Source organism: Euleptes europaea, chromosome 1, assembly GCF_029931775.1.
Source record: "Euleptes europaea isolate rEulEur1 chromosome 1, rEulEur1.hap1, whole genome shotgun sequence".
Lineage (NCBI taxonomy): Eukaryota > Metazoa > Chordata > Lepidosauria > Squamata > Sphaerodactylidae > Euleptes > Euleptes europaea.
In genome coordinates, this window is record NC_079312.1 from 6,555,880 (window position 1) to 6,570,545 (window position 14,666).

General features: G+C 43.2%; 1 protein-coding gene across 1 annotated transcript; it reads left to right on the forward strand.

The window, feature by feature from the left end:
* Positions 1 to 1,326: 1,326 nt before the first annotated feature.
* LOC130476114 (zinc finger protein 501-like) lies at positions 1,327 to 13,934 on the forward strand. The gene is made up of 4 exons (XM_056848018.1): positions 1,327 to 1,430; positions 8,537 to 8,661; positions 9,751 to 10,596; positions 13,888 to 13,934. Exons 1-4 carry the CDS (start codon positions 1,327 to 1,329, stop codon positions 13,932 to 13,934), a joined length of 1,122 nt encoding a protein of 373 aa, XP_056703996.1.
* Positions 13,935 to 14,666: the final 732 nt, after the last annotated feature.

The following is a 14,666-nucleotide window of genomic DNA, read 5'->3' on the forward strand; positions in this document are numbered from 1 at the left end:
CAATCCATGGTTCAACCGCTCTTGAGACAGAATGGCAAACGACAGACCTTTGGGGGGGGAAACAGAAATCATCCACCCAATGATAGGAGGAAGTACAAGAGCCCCTCCGAATTGAGCCCATTTTGGCTAGTCAGTGGCAGAGTGTGTTTCATGGGCATTAAAAGATGACAGAACGTCGGGCAAGGGCTTTGTGTGTTTTCTTGTGTATTGTATTTTAGGACAACAGCAGTATTTTTTCCTGCTCTGACTGTTGGCAGAGTGTATTTTCTGGATGCTACAGGCTGCCTCATTACGGATCACTTTGCAGATAAACAGGTCCTAATGGACTACATTCCAACTTTGGGGAATCTTAAAATAGGTTAAAAATTGATTCCTTGAGCTTTGTTGACACTACAGGCATGGAAATATATGGATATATATCCACTCTAATCCACCAGTACACAGCTACCCATAACTATCTTAACTAATTATGAGAAGGTATACTATTGTAGGTTACTACATATGGACTTTGTCTGAGACATCTGTCTAGCTTCCACAGAAGTCTTTGTGTTACAACATTAACCAGCCGGTCAGACAAAAAAGTGTAATTAGAAATGGAGGATCGTGTTCCACTTACCCTGCCTATCCCTTCTCCTGTTCTTAAATTTTGTTTCTACTTTTTCTTTCCCCTGTCCTTTTCCTTTGCTTCTAAATTTGCTAATTTCAATATAGTAGTTGAATTAAGAATTCAAAACAATTTGCTATATCTCAGCTTTATGGTAACGTTTATTTTATACCTGTTATACTTACCGTATGCAAATGTAAAATAAAAGACATTATTTAAACTAAAGTGAGGGCTTCTGGAATTCTGAAGGAAGGTTGTGGCCACAACTACAAATCGGGTTCTATGAAAATTATCAGCAGTAGAGTGGGCTGCATTCACTTTGAGACAGGGATTGATATATCTGTATTGTGGAACTGGGGAATCCAGGAAGTCTTCTATAATTTGAAGTGCGGATATTCTATTAAACCAAGGGGGGTTTGGATAGCAAATTATTTTTGTAAGTCAAATGTTCAAAGAGAACTTTGATGTGGGAGTTTTCCTAATAAATTTGCTGGAATATCTGTTGGAAAAAAATGGGAGGGGCTGTGGCTCAGTGGTAGGGCATCTGCTTGGCAGGCTCAATCCCCAACATCTCCAGTTAAAGGGACTAGGCAAGTAGGTGATGTGAAAGACCTCAGCCTGAGACCCTGGAGAGCCTCTTGCCGGTTTGGGTAGACAATACTGACTTTGATGGACCGAGGGTCTGATTCAATATAAGGCAGCTTCATGTGTTCATGGGTGCCATGGGAGGGGGAGTGGCCAGTAACAATGTACAGAAGGTCCCTAGCCAAGTGGTCTCCTACAGCACATGGAGCAACTTCTCAGTGGCCGACTTGCAGAAACAAATGTGATGTGTTTTGGAGCTCTTCTGAAGCACCTTGAACTCCAAGGAGAAGGATGAGAGCTGGGATGGGCTCTTTGTGAGATGCTGTTTGGTGGCAGCTCCCTGAGCAACAGGAAAGTGTGGTCTTTCTGTGTGCCAGAGGGAGAGGTTGCCAAAGCCACAGATATAAGAAAATCTCTGTATAGGCCAAGTTGAGGGTGTTTAGAAGTGATGTGGCTGCCTAGGATGGGTTCCATTAGAGGCTCTTTGCAACAAATAAGTGGGTCCCACATATTGATGGGTGCTGCTATAGTCACTCCAAGAACATTCAATTATTTTATTTACTTTAAAGAACTGAATAACCTCCTTGCCCTGACCTGGGTGGCCCAGACTAGCCTGATCTCATCAGATCTCAGAACCTAAGCAGGGCCAGTCCTGATTAGTACTTGGGTGGGAGACCACCAAGGAATACCAGGGTCGTTATGTAGAGGAAGGCAATGGCAAACCACCTCTGTTAGTCTCTTGCCTTGAAAACCCTACTGGGTGGCTGTGGGGTGGGAAGCCTCCTCCAGGGAGGGGGGAAAATCAGCATGGCTCAATTGGATCCCCGATGCATGAAACTGACTGGGGGGGGGAATCAGCATGGCAGCAGGGGCTGGTGACATTTTTTAAAATTACACTACAGCAAATTACAAAGCAGTGTTGTCAGGGGTTGGAACTCAGAAGCTGTATTTCGTTGGGGAGACATAATTGATCACAAGGTACTTCTGGAATTTCTTTGGGGCAGAAAGCCCCCATGCATAGAGTTTTGAGAATTCAAATCAGAAAACTGTGCATCTGCAGAGCTGCAAACCCAACACAAACTTCCCATGCCTAAATGGCCTGAGTCGCTGAGAAACCTTTCTTCTGTGAATCTGCCTAATCCCTTCCCAAGGATCGTTATACATACCTCACCTTTCCTTATGGTTCAAGGTGGCTTAAAATAATAGGTGTTTTGTTTTGTTTTTAAGCAAGATTGAAGTCCAGTAGCACTTTTTTAAGGCTATAAGCTTTAAAGAGTTGAAGCTCCCATCATCAATTAAAAAAAATATACTTTTAGAACAAAATAACAAACCAGAACAAAACAACAAACCTCAAACCCAAAATGACTGCAACAAATCCTGAATGCACTGGTAACTGATTTCTCTGGATCACAAGATTACCAATGAGGGGGAAACGTATTTCTCCGCAAAAGATGGCCATGGACAGCCACTTTTCTGGGTTTCCTTGAAAGCTGCTGTGAACTTCCATGTGTCTCCTGTTCTGACAGTACACTTCCTCCAAGAAGCTCAGGGTGGGGTACATACCTCTCCCCCTCTGTTTCATCATTACGACAACCCTGGGAGGTGGATGAGGCTGAGGGACCATGTTAAACAGACCATCTAGCCTGTTTAATGGCAGAATGGGGATTTGAACCTAGATCCCAGTCTGCTGCTCTAACCATTACACCTCGCTGCCTCACTGCTACTTGAGCAGACAGCTCTATTGTTCTCTTCGATTTTTCCCCAGAAGGGTGATGTGGTGTTAACAAACTGCATCAAAAGTGAAGAGGAGTCTCTTGTGGCACCGTAAAGACTAAAATAGATTTCATTCCAGCAGAAGCTTTTGTGGATCAGAATCCACTTCTTCGGATGCAATGAGTGTATCCTCACTATGCAGTCTTTTTTATGAAACACCCCCCCCCCACCAACAACAGAGTTAGAGGTACCATGAAATGCAAGAATTATTATTATTGCTGCTGTTGTTGTTGTGTACATTTCCCCCTCCCATTTTCCAAGGAGCTCAAGGCAGTGTACATTGTTTCCCCCTCCTCCATTTTATCCTTACACATGAACACATGAAGCTGCCTTATACTGAATCGGACCCTTGGTCCATCAAAGTCACCCATCGCTGGGGATACATAGAAAGTGCGAACAGTATGTTTTTATAACATTTCCAAACTCTAATCCATCGCTGGGGATACATAAAAAGTGCGAACAGTATTTTTTATAACGTTTCCAAACTCTTAATCCATCGCTGGGAATACATAGAAAGTGCGAACAGTATTTTTTATAACATTTCCAATCCATCACTGGGAATACATAGAAAGTGCGAACAGTATTTTTTATAACATTTCCAATCCATCGCTGGGAATACATAGAAAGTGCGAACAGTATTTTTTATAACATTTCCAATCCATCACTGGGAATACATAGAAAGTGCGAACAGTATTTTTTATAACATTTCCAATCCATCACTGGGAATACATAGAAAGTGCGAACAGTATTTTTTATAACATTTCCAATCCATCGCTGGGAATACATAGAAAGTGCGAACAGTATTTTTTATAACGTTTCCAAACTCTTAATCCATCGCTGGGGATCCCTAGTGCGGTCACAGCTACCCACAGTGGCGGCGGGTTGGAATAAAGACGGGAGAGGAGGTGATTTGCAAGGGTTAAAGTGACTGAGCCCGAAATCCTAGATAGGCATTTGGGGGGGGGGGTGGAAAGAAGGTGGGGGGAGAGAAGTTTCCCCCTGGAAACCGTTTCCTGCCCCTCCCCTTCCCGGGACCAACTCGGCTTTTGTTGCCGTGGTTGGGAGGGAGCTGGTGAGTTCCGTGGAGCTTTGGATGGGGAAGGGGAGCAATGGGGAAGGGGAGCAATAGGGTGGAGAGGGGGGGTTTGCAGGGTGCCAGACTCAAGGGTTGTATGTAGGCAGACCCCATGCAAGAATCCCCCTTGAATGCACCCTTGCAAAACAGAGAGGGCCCTTCCCTCCCCCCACCCCCCAGCTCTTGAGGGTGGGGGGTGGGGGGAGAGCCGGTGAGATTATTTCTTCCTCTCCATGCAAAGTTTCCAACAGCAATTCCCCTTCCCATCATCCAGCAATGGCCCTTTTAGGGGTCAAAGGGGGTTAAAATAGGTTTGAGCCAGCGCTCCAGGTATTCTCATGGGCAGCTGAAATTGGGGGGAGGTGCAAAGACAATGGCTACGTAAGCACCTGGTAGGGTTAGCCAACCTCCAGGTACTAGCTGGAGATCTCCTGCTATTACAACTGATCTCTTGCTATTGCAACTGATTATCAGAGGAGCATGCCTATTATGTTGGGTGCTGTGGAGCCCAGGCAGGATGGTGCTGCTGCACCCGTCTTGTTAGTGGCTTTCTAGAGGCACCTGGTTGGCCACTGTGTGAACAGACTGCTGGACTTGATGGGCCTGGGTCTGATCCAGCATGGCTCTTCTTACGTTCTTATGAGAAAGTAAGAGGAAAAGGCAGGAGAGGAAAATCCCTTCACATCAAATAATTACACTATTCCATATCAAAGCATGCAGCAATATTGGGCCTCTAGAGGCACCTGGTTGGCCACTGTGTGAACAGACTGCTGGACTTGATGGGCCTGGGTCTGATCCAGCAGGGCCTTTCATATGTTCTTATGTTCTCCAGCCGATAGAGATCAGTTCCCCTGGACAAAACGACCACTTTGGCCATTGGACTCTATGGCATTGAAGTCCCTCCTCTCTTCAAGCCCCACACTCTTCAGGCCCCGTCCCCCATAATCTCCCAGCAGTGGCAAAGAGGGACCTGGCAACCCTACCTGGGAGTGGGGACGGGGGCACCCATTTTGTATCAGCCTCCCCCCCCCTTCACTGCGTTTCTGGCTTGATCTGGGTCTAATGAACCAAACAGAGGGGAACGAGACCCAACCTCACAAACAAAGGTTGCTACCCAAAAGGCTGGGTGAACTAAAATAAATTAAGCAATGAAATATATTTATTTCAGAGCACATATATATTAAAAACAAGGCCTTATGGCAACTGATGTGTGTGTGTGTGTAAAGTGCCGTCAAGTCGCAGCCGACTTATGGCAACCCCTTTTGGGGTTTTCATGGCAAGAGACTAACAGAGGTGGTTTGCCAGTGCCTTCCCTCTGCACAGCAACCCTGGTATTCCTTGGTGGTCTCCCATCCAAATACTAACCAGGGCTGACCCTGCTTCAGGGACGATAATCTAAAACCACGTGCCAAATGCATTTCGGCCCCCAGGCTGTCTTTGGTAGTCTAGTAAAGCACACAAAACAGTCCTAAACAAACAGAACGGTTTTACATCAGCCCTGGTATGTATTATAAGGATTATCCCAAGTGGACTATGCTAACAGAATGTTGTTTAAATATGTTTTGAATTGTAAAAGCATACATCCATGGAATGCAGTTTAATTATTTATTTCTGGAACAGGCTGGCATTACATACAAAGTGTGTATATCAGCATCAACCAAGAAAGAGAAAATGGCTGCTCCAGAGGGTGGGGCTCTGGCATTATATCCTGCTGAGATCCCCAACCTCCCCAGGCTCCATCCCCAAATTTCCAGGAAATTCCCAACCGGGAGTTATGTCTATGCCCTTCACGGTTAGCATTCAAACATTATCTAATTTTTTTTTAAGCCCCCCTTCTTGCCCTGGATTTGAACATTGTTAAATAATTTTGTAATGTTAAAAATACATTTCATTTGACTTAGATTTTATTTTATTTGTAAGCTACCAAAAGCGCTTTTTAAAAAGTGGAAGGAGGCCATGTAAGTAGCTTTAATAATTTTATTTATTTAAAACTTTTATTAGCCACTTTTCTTACCTATGGAGATCAAGGTGGCTTGTGTGTGTGCATGCTGTCAAGTCACAGCTGACTAGAGCGTTTTCAAGGCAAGAGACGCTGAGAGGTGACTTGCCTGCTTCTGTGCGGGCTGAGAGAGTCCTGAGAGAACTGTGACTGGCCCAAGGCCACCCAGCAGGCTTCATGTGGAGGAGCAGGGAATCGATCCCAGCTCTCCAGATTAGACTCCCCCGCTTTTAACCACTACACCACGCTGGTTCTCAATGTAGATGAAACACATAAAATACATTAAAACCATAAAAACCAAAATTTAAAATCGCAATTCAGGACTGCTAGTCAATTTAACCAAATGTAGTCCTAAATAAAACCGTCTTCAACTGGCCCCTGAAGATCGAAAGTGAGGGGGCCAGGTGCTCCTCCCTGGGGAATGAATAATAAATTCATTCACCCTAATTCAGTCCATCCCTGATTTAAAGCACAGCCCCGTTATTTCAATTGCCTTCTTAGAGTTAGATGGAAAAGAAAGTAAATTGGGACCATCTGTATTCTTATAAGAGTTCAGCACTGATGGTCTCGCCTAGAGGTTTCATGCTCATGTTAACAGCTGGGATGATAAGATATGGGTCCTTCTGGTGGTCCATAGGCCAGTGACCTGGGGCAGAATGAAGTCCCCCCAAACCCCACTGCAGGGTCCTATCGATCAGGAAAGACAGAAACCGACATAAAACAATGGCCCCTAGGTCTATGCTGCCACAGTGGTCTTTAAAAATAATGGTAGTGGGAAGTGCCATCATGTTGCAGTTGACTTATAGTGATCCTATAGGGTTTTCAAGGCAAGTGATGAACAGAGGAGCCAGTGTGGTGTAGTGGTTAAGAGCGGTGGTTTGGAGTGGTGGAGTCTGATCTGGAGAAGCGGGTTTGTTTCCCCACTCCTACACATGAAGCCAGCTGGGTGACCTTGGGCAAGGCACATTCTCTCAGCCCCACCCACCTCACAGGGTGTCTTTTGTGGGGAGGGGAAGGTGATTGTAAGCAGGTTTGAGTCTCCGTTAAGTGGTAGAGAAAGTCAGCATATAAAAACCAACTTCTTCTTTTCCATTGCCTCCCTCTGTGTAGCAACCCAGGACTTCCTTGGACTGCCATCCAAGTACGAACCAAAGCTGACCCTGCTTAGCTTCTGAGATCTGACAAGATCAGGCTAGCCTGGGCCATCCAGGTCAGGGCTTCTTTAAGTAGACCGTGCCTGATATCAAAAGACACTGAGGAACTGACAGAGAATTTCCCACCAGGGAAACTAACCAGAATGAGCTGTATACACCTCAGCAACTAAGTTGTCTTCTGTCCCATGCCTTGGTCAGAAAACAGATTGACAACTTAAAAGAGAGCCTTCCTATGTCCTTGAACTCGACGTCCTACTTTGTTTTGAAACCATGTTTTGTTTTTTGCTGGATAATTAAAATTGACAGGTGTTTACAGGAGGCAAAGTAGAAATCAAGGACCATTTTCATTGTGACTCAGCAGGTGGCCGTGTGTGTGTGTACTTCTTCAGTAGAAGAAAATGCTATTTTACTGTCCTGTCCTATTTGCATTTGGGGGGAAATGTTTAAATTGGGGTCTTATATGTGTTTTTTATAATGGTCACTTTTATTTATATTGTAAGCCATCTTAAGTGCTGCAAGACAAAAAGGAAGCTAATAAATGTTTTAAATTATTTATTTATTTTTGTTTGTTTGTTTGTTTGTTCGGTTTCTATCCCACCCCTCCCTGGCAAAACCAGGCTTGGGGCAGCTCACAAAATATTCCAAAATTAAAATAGCAATTACAGTTCAAATTTCTCCAACATCTGTTAAAATTCAAGTGGCACCCTTAAACCATCACAATAGGAGGGTAAACCGAGGAGAAGGAATAAAAGGAAAAAACAAGCAGTCTCAATAAAGAAAGGGATAGGGATTAAAAATAAGCACATCTAACAATAATAAACTAAAAAGATAGGCTGGCTCTGTTTGATCTTAAATGGCTTTTAGATATCCTTATTAGTCACTACCACTACATGCAAGACACATGCTTTCAAGAAGTAAACATCTTGAAAGTTACCGAGAAAGATACATTTCAGGGGTGCTTGTTTTGTTTATAGCAGGGGTTCCTAACCTTTCTGAGCCTGCGGGCACCTTTGGCATGGTAACAGCCACAAAATGGCTGCCGCAGGAGGGAGAGCCAGCCACAAAATTGCTGCTGCAGCTTGCCTTCAGTCACACAGCGAAGATCCTTGTGTTGTGGTGGCAGCTGCTATCAAAGCAACATTTTAAAATATCTGCCCAGCCAATGAAATCTCCAATGGCCAATCAGAAGCCCACCTGGTCCTTCTCACTTTCTAAATACACTTGGTGGGTGCCAAGAAAGGTGTCGGGAAGAGCCATGGTACCCATGGGCACCATGTTGGGGACCTCTGGTTTATAGTATTCATGTGTCTAATTTTTTTGAAATTGCCCCCGTCTTCCTCTTCCAGGTTCTGGTGTATTTGCGAAGTGGCCGTGTATTTCACCAAAGCACAGTGGGCTCTGATGGATCCAGATCAAAAGGTTTTGGACTGGGAAGCCATGCTGGAGAATTATGTGAATGTGGCCTCTTCGGGTAAGAATCCTTTTATTCCTTTGGTTGGTAGATGCCGTATTCTTTGTTTCCTCTTGTTTATCAAAGCACCATATAGATATTGCTCAGCAGGAAACATGGGTCCAAGCTCTCTGATGTGCCCTTACCAGCTCATTCTTGCTCTTGTGTTCTCTTCTCATTCAGCTTGGCAGCCCATTCATGCTCTCATGCAAAGACTCAGTGCCTACCTAGTGGTGCTGCACAAGGACCATCTCACAGGACAGCGGAGCAGGTGCCAAATTATGCTTCCTGGCTCCCATTGGAGCAGCCAGGAACATCTAAGCAGGCATTCCTTTCCAGGCTGGGCCTTCCCTTGAGCACAAATGAACACCTTATACTGAATCTATCAAGGTCAGTATAATCTACTCAGACTGGGAGTGACTCTCCAGCCTTTCAGGCAGCCTTTCACATCACCTGTTGTCGGGTAATTTTAAGTGGAGATTCTGAAGTCTGAACCTGGGATCTTCCTCTAGGTGGAGGGTGTTCCATTATTCATCCCCCATCTCTTGCTTGCCTCTTCTCAGCCTCACTCCATTTGTCTTTGCTGTGAATGTGAGTAGGATTTGGAAGACAATGGCTTGCAGTTCTGAATATTTTTTCATTTAGAAGAACAATAGTGTCATACCCTTAGTTCTTCATCAGTTCCTTCTTCAGAGTTCTGATTTCTAATCTGTACACATCTGCATGCTTCAGCAGTTTCTTGTTATTCTCAAGGTGCTTCTGGACTCAAATCTAGCTTTTCCACGCAAGAGATTTATTAGATTTGTTTCCGTAACTGATAACCCCTCTCCCCTTTGGGCTCAGTGTGGAGTCGTGGTTAAGAGCAGTGTACTCTAATCTGGAGAACCGGGTTTGATTCCCCACTCCTTCACATGAAGCCTGCTGGGTGACCTTGGGCTAGTCACAATTCTCTTTGAACTCTCTCAGCCCACCTACCTCACAAGGTGTCTGTTGTGGGGAGAGGAAGGGAAGGTGATTGTAAGCCACTTTGAGACTCCTTAAAGGTAGAGAAAATCAGGGTATAAAAACCAACTCTTCTTCTTCTCATGTCTGGTTTCTCTGTTTCAGCAGATGTGTGGGAGAGAGAAAATGAAAAGGAAGCACATCCATTGAAGAAGGAAAATGAAATGTCTCCAGACTATAAGGAGAATTTTGGAGATCTAGATGGAAAGAAAGATCAGGAGGAAAACCAAACACATAAAGGCAGGAACAAATCTCAGGATGACTTCTCTGAAATTCTACGTCTTCAACCAATATGCAACAGAAAGAGCAAGAATGAGTGTCCTGTCTGTGGGAAAAGCTTTGCTACTACGTCAAGCCTGAAAGTGCATTGGAATACCCACACAGGGGCGAAACCATATGTCTGCTCACAGTGTGGAAGGAGATTCAGCCAAAGCTCAACTCTTACTTCCCATGAGAGAACCCACACAGGAGAGAAACCATATAAATGCGTGGAATGTGGGAAAGGTTACAGTCAAAGTGCATACCTTATTTCCCATCAAAGAATCCACACAGGGGAGAAACCCTATACTTGCTGTGAGTGTGGGAAAAGTTTCTGCCACAAGTCCAACCTTACAACCCACCAACGAATACATACAGGGGAGAAACCATTCACATGCCGGGAGTGTGGAAAGAGCTTCAATCACAGCTCAACGCTTACTTCACATCAAAGACAACATACGGGAGAGAAGCCATTTAAATGCCTAGAGTGTGGGAAGACCTTCAACCAGAGTGCTCAACTTATTAGCCATAAGAAAAGTCACATGAGGGAAAAACCATTTAAATGCCTCGAGTGTGGGAAGAGTTTCTGTTCAAAAAGAACCCTTGCTTCCCATGAAAGAACCCACAGAGGAGAGGACCCATATGAAGTTTTCAAAGATAAAAAGAGATCCAGTCAGAACCTTTCATCCCATCAAAGTATCCCCACAGGGGAAAAAGCATATATATGCCTAGAATGTGGAAAGAGCTTTCGTCAAAGCACACACCTTACTGCCCATCGGCGTATTCACACAGGAGAAAAACCTTATATTTGCCCAGACTGTGGAAAGAGTTTCACCCAGAACTCAAATCTTAAAGCACACCAAAGAACCCACACAGGGGAGAAACCATTTAAATGCCCGGACTGTGGAAAGAGCTTTAATCACAGCACAACACTTACTTTGCATCAAAGAGTACACACAGGCGAGAAGCCGTATAAATGCCTGGAGTGCGAAAAGACCTTCACTCAGAGGTCTCATCTGCTTACCCATGAGAAAATTCACACACAAGAAAAACCATTTAAATGCCCTGAGTGTGGAAAGAGTTTCAATCGGAATGCAAAACTTATATTCCATCAAAGAATCCACACAGGAGAGAAACCCTATCAGTGCTTGGAATGTGGAAAGAGATTCAGTCAGAACACAAACCTTGCGTCCCATCGAAAAATCCACAGAGAAGAAAAGGAATTCAAATGCCTGGAGTGTGGGAAAAGTTTCACTCACAGCACATATCTTATCATACATCAAGAAATCCACTCAGGAAAAAAAGCATACAGATGTTTGGAATGTGGAAAGGCCTTCAGTCATAATGCAGGTCTTATGAGGCATAAAAAGAATTTTCACAGGGGAGAAACCATCTGAATTCCTCAAGTGTGGAAACTGCTTCACTTAGAGTAGATATCTTACTTTCCATCAAATAATTTGCCCAGTGGGAAAACTATTTTTCCTCACCGTGTACAAAATACACACACAAGTTTAACACAGGGGCCCTTTCACTTTGTTAGTGCGCTCCAATTCTTCCTCCGTAGGCTGTTCTACAGTCAGCTCCCATTATTTTTACTTGACTGAAATTGGGTTTTTTTGGGGGGGCAGTATTTTTTTAAATACGATTAATGGTTGATCTAGTTGCATAATTGTAGAGTTCTTGTAATTTTCTGAATCATCTATAGTGACAGTCTTCCTAAGCTGTTCCTTGGCTGACAGTGTTCCATTGGTGATTTCTATTAGCTTCCTAGCCACTATTATGATGTGTGTTGGGGTGTGTGTGCAGGTTTTTTAAAATTGTTTTAATATTTTAATATTTCCGCTTGTCAGCCCCTCCAACAGCCAGTGTTGGCTGGTTGGGGGCATATAAATAATGGAATAAATAGAAGTCATTTTCTTATATGGGTTCATTTGTCCATCATTCCTGCCTTCTCTGTAGCTGCATGTATCTGAATGTCTGCTAGAGTTCTCAGGTGGAGAAGACGGAACTGCTGCTTATGGAAACAGGAAATTGGGCCAGTGCTGAGGGGAAGGGAAATTCAGTATTGATTTTAAAATACTTTAATGCTACCTCCAAACTAACAAAAAATTCTAAAGCCAGCTGAAAATCTCAGTTTGCCAAGCAAACTGATATATTTATTTATGTTATTTATAGTCCACCTTTCTCACTGAGGCTCAAGGTGGATTATGCAGTGTAAATTGATGTAATCGATGTGATGAGACCTCTAATAAGATATGTAATAAGACTAGGATTACAAATATTAAGAACAGTGTAAAAAGTATCAGATGTGATGTGTCAAACAATGCAGAAAGTGGTTTTACAAAAGTTGGGAATGAAACAGTGAGAAACAGATGATATAGCAAAAAGGTAATGGGTCTGATATGCAGTAGTACAGTCCTGTTGCTTTTATCAAAGCACCTTCCTGAGCCATTCCATTATAACATTATTTATGTTATTTATAGGCTGCCTTTCTCACTGGATTACTTGAGGGTTGCCAGCTCCAGGTTGGGAAATACTTGGAGATTTTGGGGGTTGAGCCTGAGGAAGGTGTGGTTTGGGAAGTGGAGGGAGGGACTTCAATGGGGTATAATGCCATAGAAGTCCACCTTCCAAAGCAACCATTTTCTCCAGATGAACTTATCTCTGTCACCTTGAGATCAGTTGTAATCCCAGGAGATCCCAGCCACCATCTGGAGGCTGGATACCCTAGATTACAGAGTAAGTCAATACAATCAACAGGATGGGACATCCAATAAAAGAGTGCAACAGGATTTGGATGGTAGAATTCTGGAATCAGCCAGAAACCTGAAATTGGAACTGAAACAAAAGCATAAGTATTAACATGACATGTTTGTAAAAGGTGTAGTGCATCTAAAACAGCATGGTGCTTGACAGTTTCCCTTCCCCCTTTTATTGCTTTTCACACATGAATCTGCCTTATACTGAATCAGACCCTTGACTCACCAAGGTCAGTGCTGTCTACTCTCCAGGATCTCAGGCAGAAGTCTTTCATATCACCTCCTACGTTTCCACAGAACAGGATATCAATATGTTGATGGTAAATATCACAAAAACTGCAGGGACAGATGTGGGGGAAATGCATGGAACCCCTCTGTGTGGAAGCTGACCCACAAGGTGTTGCATGACTCGGAAGAACCTAATGCCAAGAGGAATACACTTTGAAATAGAAATGGATGCTGTGTAAGGTTACGATCCAGGCCGATGAAATTAGCCTGGTTGAGTGCCCAGTGGCAGCAGAGAAGGCAACAGATCATTTGAGAACAAAATTTATTCCAAAAAAAGCTTTTGTAAATCAGAACACTTCATCAGTTTTGGTGGCTTGCACATCCAACATCCAAAAGCACAGACACTCCAATCCATGAGATGACGTATGCATACATACATTTTATCTTCAAGGTGTCAGATTGTTTAATTTTGCTGCAATGGGCTCATAGAACTACTCCTCTGGTATTAGCATTTCCCTAAATATGTGTGTGTGTGCCCTGTCCTGGTTAGTTGGATGGAAGACTACTGAGAAAGTCCAGGATTGCTATTCAGAGGCAGGCAATGGCAAACCACCTCTGTTCATCTCTTTCCTTGAAACCCTACAGGGTTGCCATAAATTGGCTGTGACTTGACCACACTTTCCACTACCTGATACACGTGTAGGTTAGGAAAGGTATTCTCTTCTAGGGATTGTGTCCTGTTTAAGCTAGATGTGGGTTGTGAGTCAGATATGGTGTAAGATTCTCATTATAAAAATGGCAGCACTTCCCACTGTGCAATCTGACAACATTTAACCAAAATGTAATGCTGTTGAGATTTCTGTTATAACAGACCGGCTCAAAAAGATTTAGAATGATTTCTGTGTGCTACACAGCACATAGTGACACTTCTGTGTCCTGATTACCACAAATGCTCACATCCTCAAGGCATGGCTGATAAATCCCCCTCTCCCCCAACTAGGGCAAGAGCATGAGAATTATGGATTCAGATGGATGAATCCAGATTAGTGAATCTGGAGCAAGAATTGCAGTGTGAACATAAGAGGCACACCCTTCTCTAAAAAAACAACACACAACTAATTCCGAAGGTTTTTACTGATCCATTTCTTTTCCTCTCCATTAAATTATTGTTTAATTGTTGATAGGCGGACTGTGAATAAAGGAAACAAACATTAATTCTGCATGGTATACTGTTTTATTTTTTCACACAAATAATGATTAATAAAACAAAATATTTTTTCCTCTCTATGGTGGTTCAAGGTGCTTTTTAATTTGTACAGTAATTATTCCAAAATTTCCAAAGTGCTTTACAAAGTGTTCAGTAGATATTAACAAAGCTATTTAGAATGTTTTACAAAAGAGAGAGAGAGAGAGAGAGAGAGAGGAAAAAGCGTGAATAAATTCCATTCCGTGTTTTGCTGTTTCAAAACAATTATTGAAAGCTTAAAGAAACACTTTTTAAATAGCCAAACAAATTCCTTCATGTCACGATAGACCTTTCACAGACTTACCCAATAATTCACAGTGGGTAGCAGTGTTACTCTGTCTGCAGTAGTAGAAAAGGGCAAGAGTCCAGTAGCACCTTAAAGACTAACAAAAATATTTTCTGGTAGGGTATGAGCTTTCGTGAGCCACAGCTCACTTCTTCAGATCTACAGAATTACAGTTGATATTCAAACTAAAGTCAATGCATTTACCTGGGCTGAATAAAGACCTTGCATTCACGGCTCATTACCAATG

Excerpts from the sequence above, each read along its gene's own strand:
- LOC130476114 (XM_056848018.1), top strand. The coding sequence starts at position 1,327 with ATGGGAGGGGGAGTGGCCAGTAACAATGTACAGAAGGTCCCTAGCCAA. Across the intron at positions 8,662-9,750 it reads TGTGAATGTGGCCTCTTCGG|ATGTGTGGGAGAGAGAAAAT; the intron begins GTAAGAATCCTT and ends CTGTTTCAGCAG. Across the intron at positions 10,597-13,887 it reads GAACCTTTCATCCCATCAAA|GGCAAGAGCATGAGAATTAT; the intron begins GTATCCCCACAG and ends TCCCCCAACTAG.